This window comes from Colletotrichum navitas (assembly GCF_030913465.1).
Source record: "Colletotrichum navitas strain CBS 125086 chromosome Unknown LY79scaffold_77, whole genome shotgun sequence".
NCBI lineage: Eukaryota > Fungi > Ascomycota > Sordariomycetes > Glomerellales > Glomerellaceae > Colletotrichum > Colletotrichum navitas.
In genome coordinates, this window is record NW_026850623.1 from 138641 (window position 1) to 152648 (window position 14008).

Here is a 14008-nt window from a genome sequence, read left to right on the forward strand (position 1 = left end):
CCAGCACAGATCTGGTAACCCAGAGCACATCTGTAGCATCTTTTAGTGTGGCCACTTCTTCTGCTACTTCATCATCGACGGAAGCTGCTACCCAATCTTCTGACCCGAGCTCATCATCTAGTCTCTCAACTTCTGAGACTATTTTAATTGTTGATGCTTCTAGTTTCTCAATTGCCCCGAGTACGTCTACTGAACAGATCACACTTTCAACTGCGGATTCTTCGACTATTTCTTCCACTTCTACAAGTAGCACAGATGCTTCAACTGCTTCCTCAGCAGAGTCTTCAACGTCGTCCATTCTGGTGGCTTCCGAAAGTTCAGTCCCTACTTCCGTGACTTCGACTACCGATAGTACTAGCACAATTCTCAGTACTTCAGCAGATCAAAGCTTGATCTCCATTGATACGTCTACATCCGAGTCAAGCTTCTCTCTGGATCTTAGCACGACATTCCTGCCTACTCCTAGTTCCACCAATCTTAGCAGCTTGAACGAAACTAGCTTCTCGACTGCCTCAAGCACTCCCACCGAGTTCAGTATCTCGTCGGACCTCAGCACGACCTCCGAGTTCAGCTCTTCAACAAATCCCAGTATTTTGACAATATTCACAGATCCTTCTACATCGACAGAAATTAGTAGCACTTCATCAGGAGCAAACACCTCGCCTGAGGCAAGCTCAGAGTCCGTTGAAGCCAACATCCTCGCCACCTTGTCTAGCACCTCAAATCCAAGCGACTCGTCAACTGCTTCTGCTTCAGCTACATATTCTACTTCTGCGTCGTTTTCATCCACTGCGAACGAGGGTGCTACACCTATTGGGCCCACGAGCCTTGCTGAGTCGACTTTTTCAGCTGAAACTTCCTCTTCAATCACGGTTGTCGACCCAGGCTTAGGGGAAACTTCTTCCACAGCCGCCTTATCGGGATCAGATACTTACGATACTCTGCAAGTGCCTTACACTGGAACGGAGATATTGACTACACCTGTTGCCATCAGCACAATCAGTGCTAGTGGGAACATCCGGGGAACCATCATGTATGCCGCAAGATTTGCGACAAGGACGATTCCTTTCACCCCGACAGAAAACGGTCAGACGACACCTGTTCCTCTATCAACCATCCAGCCTTCAGGAACAGAACCTGGAATTGTCGTAGTCGGCATGCCAGCATCTTCCGAGTCTTTCGTCACAACAACTATCCCGTACAGCCCTACCGGAACCGAGATGACCGGGCTAGTCACAATCACCACCTTGGCTGCGAGTGGAACACAGCCTGCGATGGTCGTTATAGGCTCACCGTTAGGCCGAGCTCTGTACGTTACAACGACTGTGATTTCTTCGGTGCCGAGCCCTACGATAGTGACCACGATTCAGCCTACCGGCCCAGAGCCTGGGCTTATCGTGTTTGCGGTTCCCGCTTCCCTCCCCTCTTCTACTGCGTCCACAGTTTCATCCGATACAGATACAACATCTTCCAGCGAAATAATCTCGAATGGGTCTTCGACAACCTCGTTGACTTCTTCAGCTACAGTCACCAGCTCCGAGGCTGGCGATAGTACTCAATCAACTACTAGTAGTGCTGGGACCAGTAGCAGCACGGATGTAGATGGGAGCACTACCACAAGTAGTAGTACTGGCTCTGAGGCAGCCTCAATGGCTTTCGCTTCTCTCCTTGCCGCCTCGGCCTCCATATCCTCAACTGAATCCACTTCCACCACTCTTTCAGAGTCCACAAGCAGCACTGAGGACGCCGGCAGCAGCAGCAGCAGCAGCACAGCTATTAATGGCAGTTCCACGGCAAGCAGCGAGACCGGTACTACCAGTGGTAGTGAATCTGGCAGCAACACAGGCACAGGAAGTAACACTACCACTGGACCAGCAACTACTAGTTCAGTTTCTTCTCTACCCACCACTGTATCTGGCGTCTCAACTCAAGTATCAGTCACTTCAGATATCAGTAGCACTGATATTAGTAGCATCGAAACCAGTAGTATTGTGACTAGCAATACTGACAGCGAAAGTACGGAGATCAGCAGCACTGCGAGCAGCATTGTGAATAGCAGCACTGAAAGCAGCATTGAGAGCAGTAGCACCATAACTAGTAGTACTGATAGCAGCAGTACAGAGATCAGTAGTACTGCTATTGACATTTTTGCAACTAGCAGCACTGAGAGCAGCAGTACCGAGAGCAGCATTGATAGCAGCACCGTCTTACCTAGTAGCTCCGAGGCCAGTACCACGGGGACATCTAGCTCATCTGCAGGCACTACAAGTTCATCATCGTCTACAGAAACAGCCAACTCTTCATCGGAGACTATCAGCTCCACTGGAGAGACTGCAACCTCTCCAATTAGCAGAACATCCGTGGAATCCGTTTCGACGAGCTCCGACAGTTCGACAAGTACTAGCCAGACTACCTCCTCTGATCTGAGCACGACATCCGTTGAGACTTCGGGGATCACGTCAGCCCCGTACACTACATCAGAGGTTTTCGACACCTTAGTGACGGCTCCTACCACTGTCTCCACAATCTTGCCCACAGGAAGTTCGCCTGGCGTGTATGTTGTAGCAAATCCTGCTTCATATGTGACCTTGCAGATACCATACAACGGCCCCGGATCTTTAACTGGGCTTTCGACTTTGTCTACAGTTCAGCCCTCCGGAAGCATCCCGGGCACATTCATCGTGGCCAGCCCGGCACTCTTTGTCACATCACAGGTCGTATACTCTGGTCCCTCTTCCATCTCGGAGCCCATTCCTGTGAGTACCGTTCAGCCGACCGGTTCCCTGCCTGGTACTATCATCCTGGCCGTTCCTGCGTCATTCTACGCCACTTCTACGTCGATTTACACCGGATCCGACTCGTTCGATGTCCCTACGGCAATTTCTACGGTAGCCCCCGTTGGCGGAGCTCCCGGCACTGTCATCTTCGCCGCCCGCTATGCGGTTGCAAGAGTCCCTTACACAGGCAATTCAATCATCACTGCCCCAATTGTCGTGGCCACCATTCCTCCCAGCGGCACCGCTCTGGGAACAGTCGTTTACGCTGACCCCCCAACGACGACGGGATCAACCGCTTCTACGACAGACACATCCAGTGACTCGGCGTCAACAAGCAGCGAGATGAGTAGCGACGTGGATTCCACGACCGAAATCACTTCCTCGAGTTCATCGACCATAGAATCGATATCTTCTACGTCGGTTTCATCGGGTGTTGAAACGTCCTCCAGCACACCGATCATCACCGCTTCTGTATCTTCATCGGTGTCATCAGAAGCCTTCTCATCCACAACTTCCACTGCTGAGACAGACACACTTCTGCCGACATCAACGAATTCTTCAACAAGTGACACTTCCGGTACCTCCAGCGATTCGAGCATCGGGTCTACTTCTTCTTCTTCTTCTTCAAGCAGTTCCGCCATTTCTTCCGATTTATCGACCTCCTCTTTTGCATCTGATACAAGCACACCGCTCCTTACCTCTAGCAGCAGTCTGGCAACCGAAGAAATAACGACTTCGGGCACTTTAACTTCTGAAGTTTCCCTTTCAACTTCAAGTGTGTCTTCAAGTGAGGCAGAATCATCCACCTTTACGAGTTCGATCAGTTCCGACAACTATGAATCTTTCGTGACCACTACGGTACTCTACACCGGTAGTGAGACTCTTACCGGACCTACGCCCCTCTCGACAGTAGCCCCCTCTGGTACTCAACCAGGCACGGTGATCATTGGGACGCCGCTTTTCGCCTCTTTTGTTTCTACGACAATAGCATACACTGGAACCGAGACCTTGAGCAACGCCATCCCGGTGTCTACAATTCAGCCAAGCGGAACACAGCCAGGTACCGTGGTCTTTGCCGCCCAAGCTCCTCAGAGCCCCGCCTCGTTTGTGACGACCACGATCCCTTTCACGGGCAGCGGGTCTTTGACGGGCCCTTCGGCTTTGACGACCATCGCCCCTAGTGGAACACAGCCAGGTACTGTTGTTTACGTAACTGCATCCTCGGAGGTACCTTTCTCGTTTGTAACTACCACGATACCCTTCACCGGCAGCGAGTTGTTGACGGGTCCTTCGGCTTTGACGACCATTGCCCCTAGTGGAACACAGCCAGGTACCGTTGTTTACGCAACTGCATCCTCAGAGGTATCTTTCTCGTTTGTAACTACCACGATACCCTTCACCGGCAGCGAGTTGTTGACGGGTCCTTCGACTTTGACGACCGTTCTGCCAACTGGTAGAGAACCAGGCACTGTCGTCATTGCCACGCCGCTATCTTCAAGTCCCGATGCTTCCTTCATTACCACTACTATCGCCTATACTGGCAGTGATACCATCACTGAGCCAACTTTCATCACAAGTTTCCCACCCAGCGGTACAGCACCAGGAACCATTGTATTCGCAGCTCAGGCCTTGGTGGCAGCTTCTTCATTCGTCACGTCAACTGTCCTATACACGGGAAGTGATACAATCACTGGACCTATTCCAATAACCACAATTGAGCCTGTGGGGAGTGCCCCTGGCACTGTTGTGATCGCCACGCCGGCCTTGTTGGCAAGCCCAGGCTTCGTCACTTCGACCGTTTTGTACACCGGAAGCGACTCCATATCTGAGGCAACCATTGTCAGTACCATACCTCCGGTTGGCACTACGCCCGGTACGGTCTTGGTAGCCACTCCAGCATCAGTTGAAGCGGCCTCTTTCATCTCAACAACAATTCCTTACACTGGCACCGGAACGCTCACAGGTCCCACCATTCTGACAACAATTGCACCCAGCGGTTCGAATCCAGCCATTGTCGTGATTGCTACTCCGGTATCTGATGCCGCCACCTCCTATGTTACAACCACGGTACTGTACTCGGGCAGCGACTCTTTGACGGGTCCGACTGCTCTCACGACCGTGTTGGCATCTGGTTCAATTCCGGGAACAGTGGTGTTAGCGACCCCGGCTTCAGCTGTGGCCACATCCTACGTCTCAACCACCGTGCCATACTCTGGAGCTAACGCAATAACCGGCGTGATCCCCCTATCAACTATTGCCCCGGTTGGGTCGATACCTGGAACAGTCATCTTTGCGACGCCGGCTTCATCTATGGCCACATCCTACGTCTCAACCACTGTGCCGTACTCTGGAACTGACGCAATAACCGGCGTGATCCCCCTATCAACCATTGCCCCAGTTGGATCAATACCTGGAACAGTGATCTTTGCGACGCCAGCTTCAGCTATTATGGCCACATCCTACGTTTCAACCACTGTGCCGTACTCTGGAACTGACACAATAACCGGCGTGATCCCCCTATCAACCATCGCCGCAGTTGGGTCAATACCCGGAACAGTCATCTTTGCGACCCCAGCACCCATCTCAAGCTTTTCTTTCTCTTATGTTACAACGACCATCCCATACTCGGGCAGCGATCCCGTCACCGAAGCCACTACTCTGACTACGGTGGCCCCCAGCGGATCCATCCCAGGGACCGTCGTGATTGCTACACCGGTACCCGTCAGCAGTTCTAATGTGCCCACATCATATGTGACAACGACTATCTTGTACACAGGAACCGACCCTATCAGCGGCCCGACCCCAGTGTCAACGGTGCCTCCAAGCGGGGTTGTTCCTGGAACAATCGTCTTCGCCGTTCTTGCGTCTAGCTCGGATGAGCCTCTCACGTCGTATGTGACGACGACTATACCGTACACAGGAACCGACCCTATCAGCGGCCCGACCCCAGTGTCAACGGTGCCTCCAAGCGGGGTCGTTCCCGGAACAATCGTCTTCGCCGTTCTTGCGTCTAGCTCAGATGAGCCGTTTACGTCGTATGTGACGACGACTATACCGTACACCGGAAGTAACCCGATTGCTAGTCCAACTACCCTATCGACGATATTGGCAAGCGGCAGCATCCCAGGCACAGTCATAATAGCTACCCCTGTCTCAAGCACATCTAGCTCCGATGCCGAGCCCTCATTTGTCACCACGACGATCGCCTATCGAGGGACTGCGCCTATTACTGGGCCGGTTGCTATTTCAACTATTGCCCCTGCGGGCACCACTCCTGGAACTGTTGTTATTGCAACTCCTTCCTCTCAACCGTCAACTACAACACTCGAGACATCAACTTCAACTCCGGAGGCTCCTACGTCAAGCTTGGACAGTACCACATCATCGTCAGAGTCTGTTACTTCTGCCTCTGAGTCGTCTGAATCATCTACCATATCGACGAGTCTTACAACGACCACCTCCGAGTCCGTAATCTCCAGCTCGTCCGCCACTACATCAGAATCTGCAACTTTAACACCGGATTCTAGCACCCCCCTGTCAGTTACAAGTTCTTCGGACCCTGTCACATCCATTGCCTCAAGCTCTAGCACTTCAGAATCCACAACAAGTGCGTCATCATCTGTCGAAAGTTCCTCAAGCTCTACAGCATCGACAAGTGATTCGTCAGCCCTGGGATCCAGCAGTTCAACAACGGAAATCTCCACATCAAGCTCGGATTTCTCAGCTTCCTATGTTACTACAACATTTCTGTACACTCAGAGCTTCATTACAGGCCCAACTCCCCTCACGACAATTCCTCCAAGCGGCACTCTCCCTGGCACGGTCTTCATCGGAACGCCTCCGTCGGTTCTCCCGGCATATGTTACTTCGACAGTATTGTTCACGGGCAGCGAAGTGATAACAGAACCGACTATATTGACCACCATCCCGCCCAGCGGCTCGGTCTCTGGAACCATCATTATTGCTACACCCGCCTCTGTTACCACATCCTACGTCTCCACCACAATCTTGTATGATGGAAGCGTCCCAATCACAGGCCCAACACCTCTAACTACCATCCCTCCTAGCGGTACTATCGCGGGGACTGTGGTTTTCGGTACCCCTGCCCCTACCTCTTATGTTACTACAACTATCCTATACAGCGGAACAGAGCAAATCACAGAACCAACAACATTAACCACAGTTCCTGCCAGCGGTACAGTCCCAGGCACCGTGGTTGTTGCTACACCTGCTTCAGTTATTACCTCTTACGTTACTACAACTATCCTCTACAGCGGAACAGAGCAAGTAACAGAACCAACAACATTAACCACAGTTCTCGCCAGTGGTACAGTTCCAGGCACCGTGGTTGTTGCTACACCTGCTTCAGTTGTCACCTCTTACGTTACTACAACTATCCTCTACAGCGGAACCGATCAAATCACAGAACCAACAACATTAACCACAGTTCTCGCCAGTGGTACAGTCCCAGGCACCGTGGTTGTTGCTACACCTGCTTCAGTTATCACCTCTTACGTTACTACTACTGTCTTGTACAGCGGAGCCGATCAAATCACAGAACCAACAACATTAACCACAGTTCCTGCTAGCGGCACAGCTCCTGGCACCGTGGTTGTTGCTACCGCTGCTTCGATTGTCACCTCCTTTATAACTACTACTGTCTTGTATAGTGGAACGGATCAAATTACGGAACCGACTACTCTGACTACGATTCCCGCCAGTGGTTTAGTCCCAGGTACCGTGGTAGTTGCCACCCCTGCTTCGGCAGCGAGCTCCTATGTGACTTCGACAGTGCTATATACCGGAACCGAGCCTTTGTCTCAGCCAACTACGCTCTCGAGTATTCCCCCGAGTGGCACTGCACCTGGAACAATAATCATCGGGACTGCAGCACCTCGTTTCGTGACTTCAGAGGTTTTGTACAGCGGCACAGACGTCTTGACCGGCCCCAGCACCATTACTACAGTACCTCCGAGCGGTACTGCCCCTGGAACCCTGATTGTTGCCACTCCGGCCGCCGTCTATGTGACTTCGGAGGTTTTGTACAGCGGCACAAACGTCTTGACTGGCCCCAGCACCATTACTACAGTACCTCCGAGCGGTACCGCCCCTGGAACCCTCATTGTTGCCACTCCGGCCGCCGTCTATGTGACTTCGGATGTGTTCTACACTGGGGCAGACGGAGCCGTGTCAACGCCCACGGTGGTTTCTACAATCCCGCCCAGCGGAACTGCGCCCGGCACTTTTGTCGTTGTCAACCCCGCCGTGTTCGTCACTTCTAGCATATTATACGCTGGAACGAACACCGCCCTCACTGTTCCAACCGTCATTTCTACGATTCTTCCCAGCGGCACTGTTCCAGGGACGTTCATCGTAGCCAGTCCCGCTGTCTATGTCACATCTTCGGTGATTTACACTGGCACGGACCCGGATCTTACGGCGCCAACTGCAGTCTCAACCATTCCACCGAGCGGCTCAGTTCCTGGTACTGTCATCGTGGCCCTCCCTGCTTCGTATGTCACCTCGGAAGTCCTCTACAGCGGCACCGGAACACTGTTGAGTGCTTTGCCGATTTCGACAGTGCCACCGGATGGCACGATTCCAGGTACGATCATTGTAGCCACACCAGCACCCCGTTACGTCACTTCACAAGTCTTTTACAGTGGCACAGAACCGTTTAGTGAACCAACGACTATATCCACTGTTTTACCCAGTGGAAGTGCTCCTGGAACTTACATTGTCGCAACTCCGGCCTCCTATGTCACCTCTGAAGTACCTTTCAGTGGCACAGGAACACTTTTAAGTGCCTCACCAATCTCGACTGTGCCGCCAGTTGGTACAACTCCAGGAACAGTCATTATAGCAACTCCGGCCCCTCGTTATGTAACTTCAGAAGTATTGTACAGTGGTACAGAGGTTCTCACTGGACCAACAACTTTGACAACAGTTGCGCCCAGCGGAACTGCTCCGGGCACATATATCGTCGCAACTCCGGCTTCGTACGTCACCTCAGAGGTGCCTTACAGTGGCACTGGAACACTATTGAGTGCTTCGCCAATCTCAACAGTGTCGCCAGTCGGTACAACTCCAGGCACAATCATCGTGGCCACGCCAGCCCCTGTTTACGTCATTTCACGAGTTGCGTATAGTGGTACAGAGGCGCTCACCGGCGAGACAACTATCTCTACTGTTGCAGCAAGCGGAACCACACCAGGCACTTACATTGTGGCGAGCCCAGATGCCTCCTATGTAACTTCCATGGTCGTGTACACCGGCTCCGACACAATACTGCAGCCGACGGCAATCTCGACCATTCTTCCTGTGGGCACCAGTCCAGGAACTATCATCGTGGCAGCTCGTTATGTTACCTCTATGGTAGACTACCAGGGAACAGTCCCAATCACAGGGCCGACTGCGATATCGACGGTGGAGCCATCGGGCACCGCGCCAGGTACCTTCATTATTGCCACCCAGGCCGCCATTCTCGTCACTTCCTCGGCCCAGGACACCAGCACCAGCACGCTGACTGAATCCTCGGCCATCTCCACCATCCAGCCTGTCATCATAGCTGCTCCCGCCCCCGAGCCCTCTTACATCATCACAACCATTTTCCTAACAGCAACCGATGCGGCTGATAGTACCACGATCACGACAATTGCCCCTAGCGGCACGTCGCCTGGCACCATCGTCGTGGGCAGACGGGCGTCATTTGTTACTGTCGTCGGCCCTTACACAGACACTACAAGCGTCCCGACAGGATCGACGACCGTCTCTGTTGTCCAGCCAAGCGGCACCCAGCCCGGTACCGTATACATACAGACACCGGCAACAACGTTGGCGAGCACAACGGTCGACCCTACTACTTCGTTACCAGCATCAACTAGCACGTTGACTAGCCAGGAATCCAGTGCGGAAGCGTCGTCTTCTGCTTCTTCGAGAAGCTCCATCGTTCTTTCGACGCCGGCATCGTCAAGCACTTCTTCAAGTAGCTCATCATCTGCCAGCATCACAGTCAACCCTGCCGTTTTGGCCTCTTCTAGTAGTTCCATTTCATCTTCTACTTCGACCTCTTCCACCTTGTCAAGCAGCTCTTCAGTTAGCTCTTCTAGTGGCTTTTCGTCTACCAGCGTCGCGGTTAATCCCGCGATACTACTCTCGTCCAGTGGCATTATTTCACCTTCTTCAATCTCTTCGACGTCGACATCTTCTACTTCATCAAGCAGCTCTTTGAGTAGTCTGTCGACAGGCTCTTCTTCCGTCAGTATCATAGTCAACCCCGCGACGTTACTCTCAACTAGTAGCACTCTTTCGCGTTCTTCTTCAACCACATCGCCTACTTCTACCTCGACTTCTCCTACCTCGACTTCTCCTGCCTCGACGTCAACACCGTCAAGCAGTTCTTTGAACAGTTCATCGTCCGTTAACGCCGTGGCCAATGCTGCGTCTCTGCTCTCTTCCATCAGCACCGTTTCTCCATCTGCTTCTCCTACTTCAACCGCGGCCTCCATCTCGTCGACCTCTTCGACAGTGCACTCGAGCAGCAGCAGTAGTGGTGGGTCGACATCGCAAACTACCCCGAGTTCATCAACATTGTCCAGCTCCTCTACTAGCACCGCCGTCAGTATTGCAGCAAATACATTGCTGACTACATCTGGCGGTTCCACCTTCTCTACGCTCATGAGGTCTTCCTCGTCCTCTTCCAGCTCATCTTCACTGAGCCCTTCGTCTTCCACATCTCCTAGCTCCTCCAGCACCTCCTCTTCTCTAAGCTCGACAAGCACATCTTCGCATGGCTCTTCCACTAGCGTCGTAGTTAATGCCGCTTCTTTGGCCTCATCCAGTACTACTACTTCACATCCCACTTCATCAAGCAGCTCTTCAAGCAGCTCATCGTCTAGCTCATCACCTTCTTCGTCACGAACAACTATCGCCACCACCACCACTACCAGCAGCAGAAGCAGCAGCAGCAGCAGCAGTAGTAGTCGCAGCAGTAGTACCAGCAGTAGTAGCACGCGCGTCGTTGCCTCGCCCACGCGCGGACCGGCCTTCTCCTGCCCCACGACCGGCTTCCTCATCCAGGCCCGCACGCTCTACTCGCTCGACCTCGCGTCCGGCAACCGCACCCTGATCGCGGACGACGTTGGCGGTGACTCATCCCGCACCATCAACGCCATGGGCTACAACGCCAGAGAGGACTACATCTACGCCGTGAGCGAGACCTTAAACACGCCGTACAACTTCAAGATCATCCGCATCCTCAGCAACGGCACCACGCAGGACGTCGCTACCATTAACAAGTTCTCGAGCACGGCCGGCACCCTGTTCAACTCGGGCGACGTCGACGAGAACGGCCAGTACTGGATCTCGACGGGCGGTGCCGACTTTTATCAGTACAACTTCAACCCCGGCACGGCCGGCTACGGCACCCTGGTCAACAGCGCGGTACTCGCCGGCACCGGCGGCTACGTCATCGGCGACTGGACCTACGTCCCCGGCACCGGCGGCGGTGACTTGTGGTCCGTCGGCGTAAAGAACTTCTCCTCCTTCCTCCTGCGCTGGAGCCGCACCACCAACACCTTCACCGTCGTGCGCGAGCTCGGCAACCTGACAAACACTCCCACGCAGAGCGGCTCGACCCCGGCCTTCTGGGGCGCCTCCTACGCGACCAACGACGGCTTCCTCTTCGCCTTCGAGAACGGCTCCGGCCAGGTCTGGCGCATCTCCATCGACGGCTCCGTGGCCAACAAGAGGGTCGCCGACGCCCCGGTGAGCAGTCAGAACGACGGAGCACGCTGTGTGGATTCCGGCAGTGTCGTCGTCAACGGCGGTTAAACGTACAGCCCTAGATTGAACCATTTTCTTATGTCAAAACATCCCACACGAAATATCCAGAATGAATGCCCTCCTATGATTTATCCCACATTCTTTAACCGGTTTCCCAAAGGCGGGGGGAGTTCCGGTCGGAGAACAGCATCAAGAATCCCAAAAGATTGGTCAAATTGTATTTCTTTTGTCGCGAATTATGCCCGAATTTGTAATATTTAACTACTAAATATTTAATGAAGCTCATCCTAGTCGGCAACCTGTTGTTGCCGCAATGACATACCTATTCTTGTGATTTCGATCTCCGGGTGCACTCACCTTTAAAGACCGACTTTTGGTCAAGAGAGTTGGCTATGCTCAGAACACCAAAAGCACCGGCGAACCACTCCAGAACGTAAAAGTCATTTGATATCTAAGCTTTTGGCCCCAACGCAACGGGGCATCCCATGCCAGATGTACACTACAGTTACAAGCCTCCGCGGATCCCAGAGCCGATTCCAGTTCTCGTTCTTTTGCTTTCTCTCTGTCTTCCACTCTCCATCTATCCCAGTTTCATAAGTCACAGCAAACGTTTGTGGGCTTTCTTCGCTTCGGTATCTGCATTTCTCAACCCGAATCCCACTCATCCTCCCAATTTCGTCGCTTACTGTGTCTTTTTGGTCGCAGTCGCGGTGCCCGTGGGCGCACTGTACATCCACACGGCAGAGAAGAGAACAAAGCCGGTGACGGTGGCGAAGATGCCAGTCAACCAAGGCCACGCACCCGAAATGACATAGGAGCGAGGCCACTCGTCGTGGGCCATGTGGCGGACAGAGACTGTGTTCTTCTCCTCGACGTTGGTCAAGAAGGGGCGCTTGTAATTGATCTTGAAGTTGAAGATACCGTGCTGATCGGGGAGGACGAAGGAGGCGGTGTAAGTGGAGGCGTCGGCTGTGCTGGCCTTGTGCGCGAGCGGGAGGCGATGGAAGGGGGTCAGCATGCTGAACTCGAGTTGGAGAGCGTCGTCCTTGGGTACGGTGAAGGGTGTCCACTTGTCCCAAGAGTATTCGGAAAGGGAGATGGTGTAGGTCTATCAGTGGTTAGCTATCGCCGTCGCTCAGAGCAGCGTGGGCCAAACTTACCACATCGTTCTTGACGCGGTAGATCTCGAGGTTAGTCTCGTTGGCAGCCTCGTTGAGGTGGTGTTCAATGTTGTTCACCCTCAAGACACCAATCTCGTGAAAAGTCCAGCCCGCAATCCTCTTGGCGAACTCACGGTTCCACGTCACAACCTCCTTGCCCGTGGCCGCCGACTTGATCTTGGCGTCGAACCACTTGTCGCTCAACAACTCGGCGGATCCAACGATAGTGAAGCGGGCGCTGTTGCGCGCCTGGAAGGCGGACACGAGACCGAGCTGCTCGCCGGCAGCAAAGAGCTCGTTGGCATCGAGAACCACGGCCTGCTCCTTAGGGTTGTAGCTGTAGGCCGTCTTGGGGGCGCGCAGGATCGGGGTGAGGAGCGGGCCAGTGCCGAGGACGTGGCCGACGCCGCTGGGGAAGGCAATGACCTGGCCGTCCTCATAGAAGAAGTCCTTCACGCCGGCGCGCGACGACTTGGGGGCGGGGATAGCGAGGACATCGTGCTTCTCGGCGGCGCTGATTGTGTCGTAGTTGAAGTGGTCGACTACGAGACCGGTGCGGTCTGCGGGGAGGGCGATGTCGAGCTCGGCCAGGAGGCTCACGATTGAGGTGGGGACGGTCGCGTTGGAGGACAGGGCAAGCAGGATGTTGCCCTTAGCGTTGATGAACTGGACGAGGATGTTGGGAGTCAGGTTGGGTCCGAGACCTGTCGTGGCTTGTAAGTTTACGTCGATATAGCTAAGGTGGCGGCAGTAATATACCCTTGACCTTGGAGGGAAAGAGCAGAAGATGGTCATACACTCGCTCGCCGAGCGTGAACAGCTTCAGAGACTCGCTCTTGGGCGTCTCGTAGGTGATACTGAATCCCCGGCCTATTCGATCAATTGGTTAGCGAATGGTGTCCCCGCGCGCGCAATTGTTCCCACGAGAATGCTTCGATTCAAAGTTCCTAGAGCTACCACTTACTTTCTAGATCTTCCAGAAACTTGGAGTAGCCCTCCTTCTCAGAAACATCGTCCAGGATCGCCAGGAGCCGACTGCCGGTAACACTAACAGCGTGCACAGTGGCAGCCAGGAAGAGCAAGCAGAGTGAAAGGAGCGACCGCATGGTTGCTAGAATTCACAGGCTGTGAAAGGTATAAGCAGCCTGAAGAAGGATCCCAAATTTCTGTGGTGAGGGTGGTGGTGGTGGTAGTGGTGGTGAAAGTCGACCGCACAGCTCGGGTGGTGCGTTGCGTTTTGGCGTAGCTGGCTGGCGCTGCGAGCTTGGCTACGCTTTTGGGATCCGG

The 14008-nt window shown here is 53.6% G+C and overlaps 4 protein-coding genes across 4 annotated transcripts; 1 reads left to right on the forward strand and 3 right to left on the reverse strand.

Annotated features, from left to right (window-relative positions):
- Positions 1-382: 382 nt before the first annotated feature.
- Positions 383-760, reverse strand: LY79DRAFT_524179 (uncharacterized protein; the record flags this gene model as incomplete). Its single annotated transcript, XM_060555607.1, has 1 exon — positions 383-760. A coding segment is annotated over one exon (378 nt), but the record flags the coding sequence as incomplete, so codon positions are not given.
- Positions 761-9447: 8687 nt separating this feature from the next.
- On the reverse strand, positions 9448-9742 carry LY79DRAFT_566327 (uncharacterized protein). Its single transcript, XM_060558805.1, has one exon. It carries the CDS (start codon positions 9722-9724, stop codon positions 9506-9508), a length of 219 nt encoding a protein of 72 aa, XP_060409866.1. The 5' UTR covers positions 9725-9742; the 3' UTR covers positions 9448-9505.
- Positions 9743-10932: 1190 nt separating this feature from the next.
- LY79DRAFT_566328 (proline rich protein 5MeD) lies at positions 10933-11761 on the forward strand. The gene has a single exon (XM_060558806.1). The coding sequence runs from the start codon at positions 10950-10952 to the stop codon at positions 11607-11609; it is 660 nt and encodes a 219-aa protein (XP_060409867.1). The 5' UTR covers positions 10933-10949; the 3' UTR covers positions 11610-11761.
- Positions 11762-11827: 66 nt separating this feature from the next.
- Positions 11828-13827, reverse strand: LY79DRAFT_695638 (dolichyl-diphosphooligosaccharide-protein glycosyltransferase 48kD subunit; the record flags this gene model as incomplete). The annotated part of the gene is made up of 4 exons (XM_060564822.1): positions 11828-12669; positions 12722-13425; positions 13481-13591; positions 13686-13827. 4 exons carry the CDS (start codon positions 13825-13827, stop codon positions 12244-12246), a joined length of 1383 nt encoding a protein of 460 aa, XP_060409868.1. The 3' UTR covers positions 11828-12243.
- Positions 13828-14008: the final 181 nt, after the last annotated feature.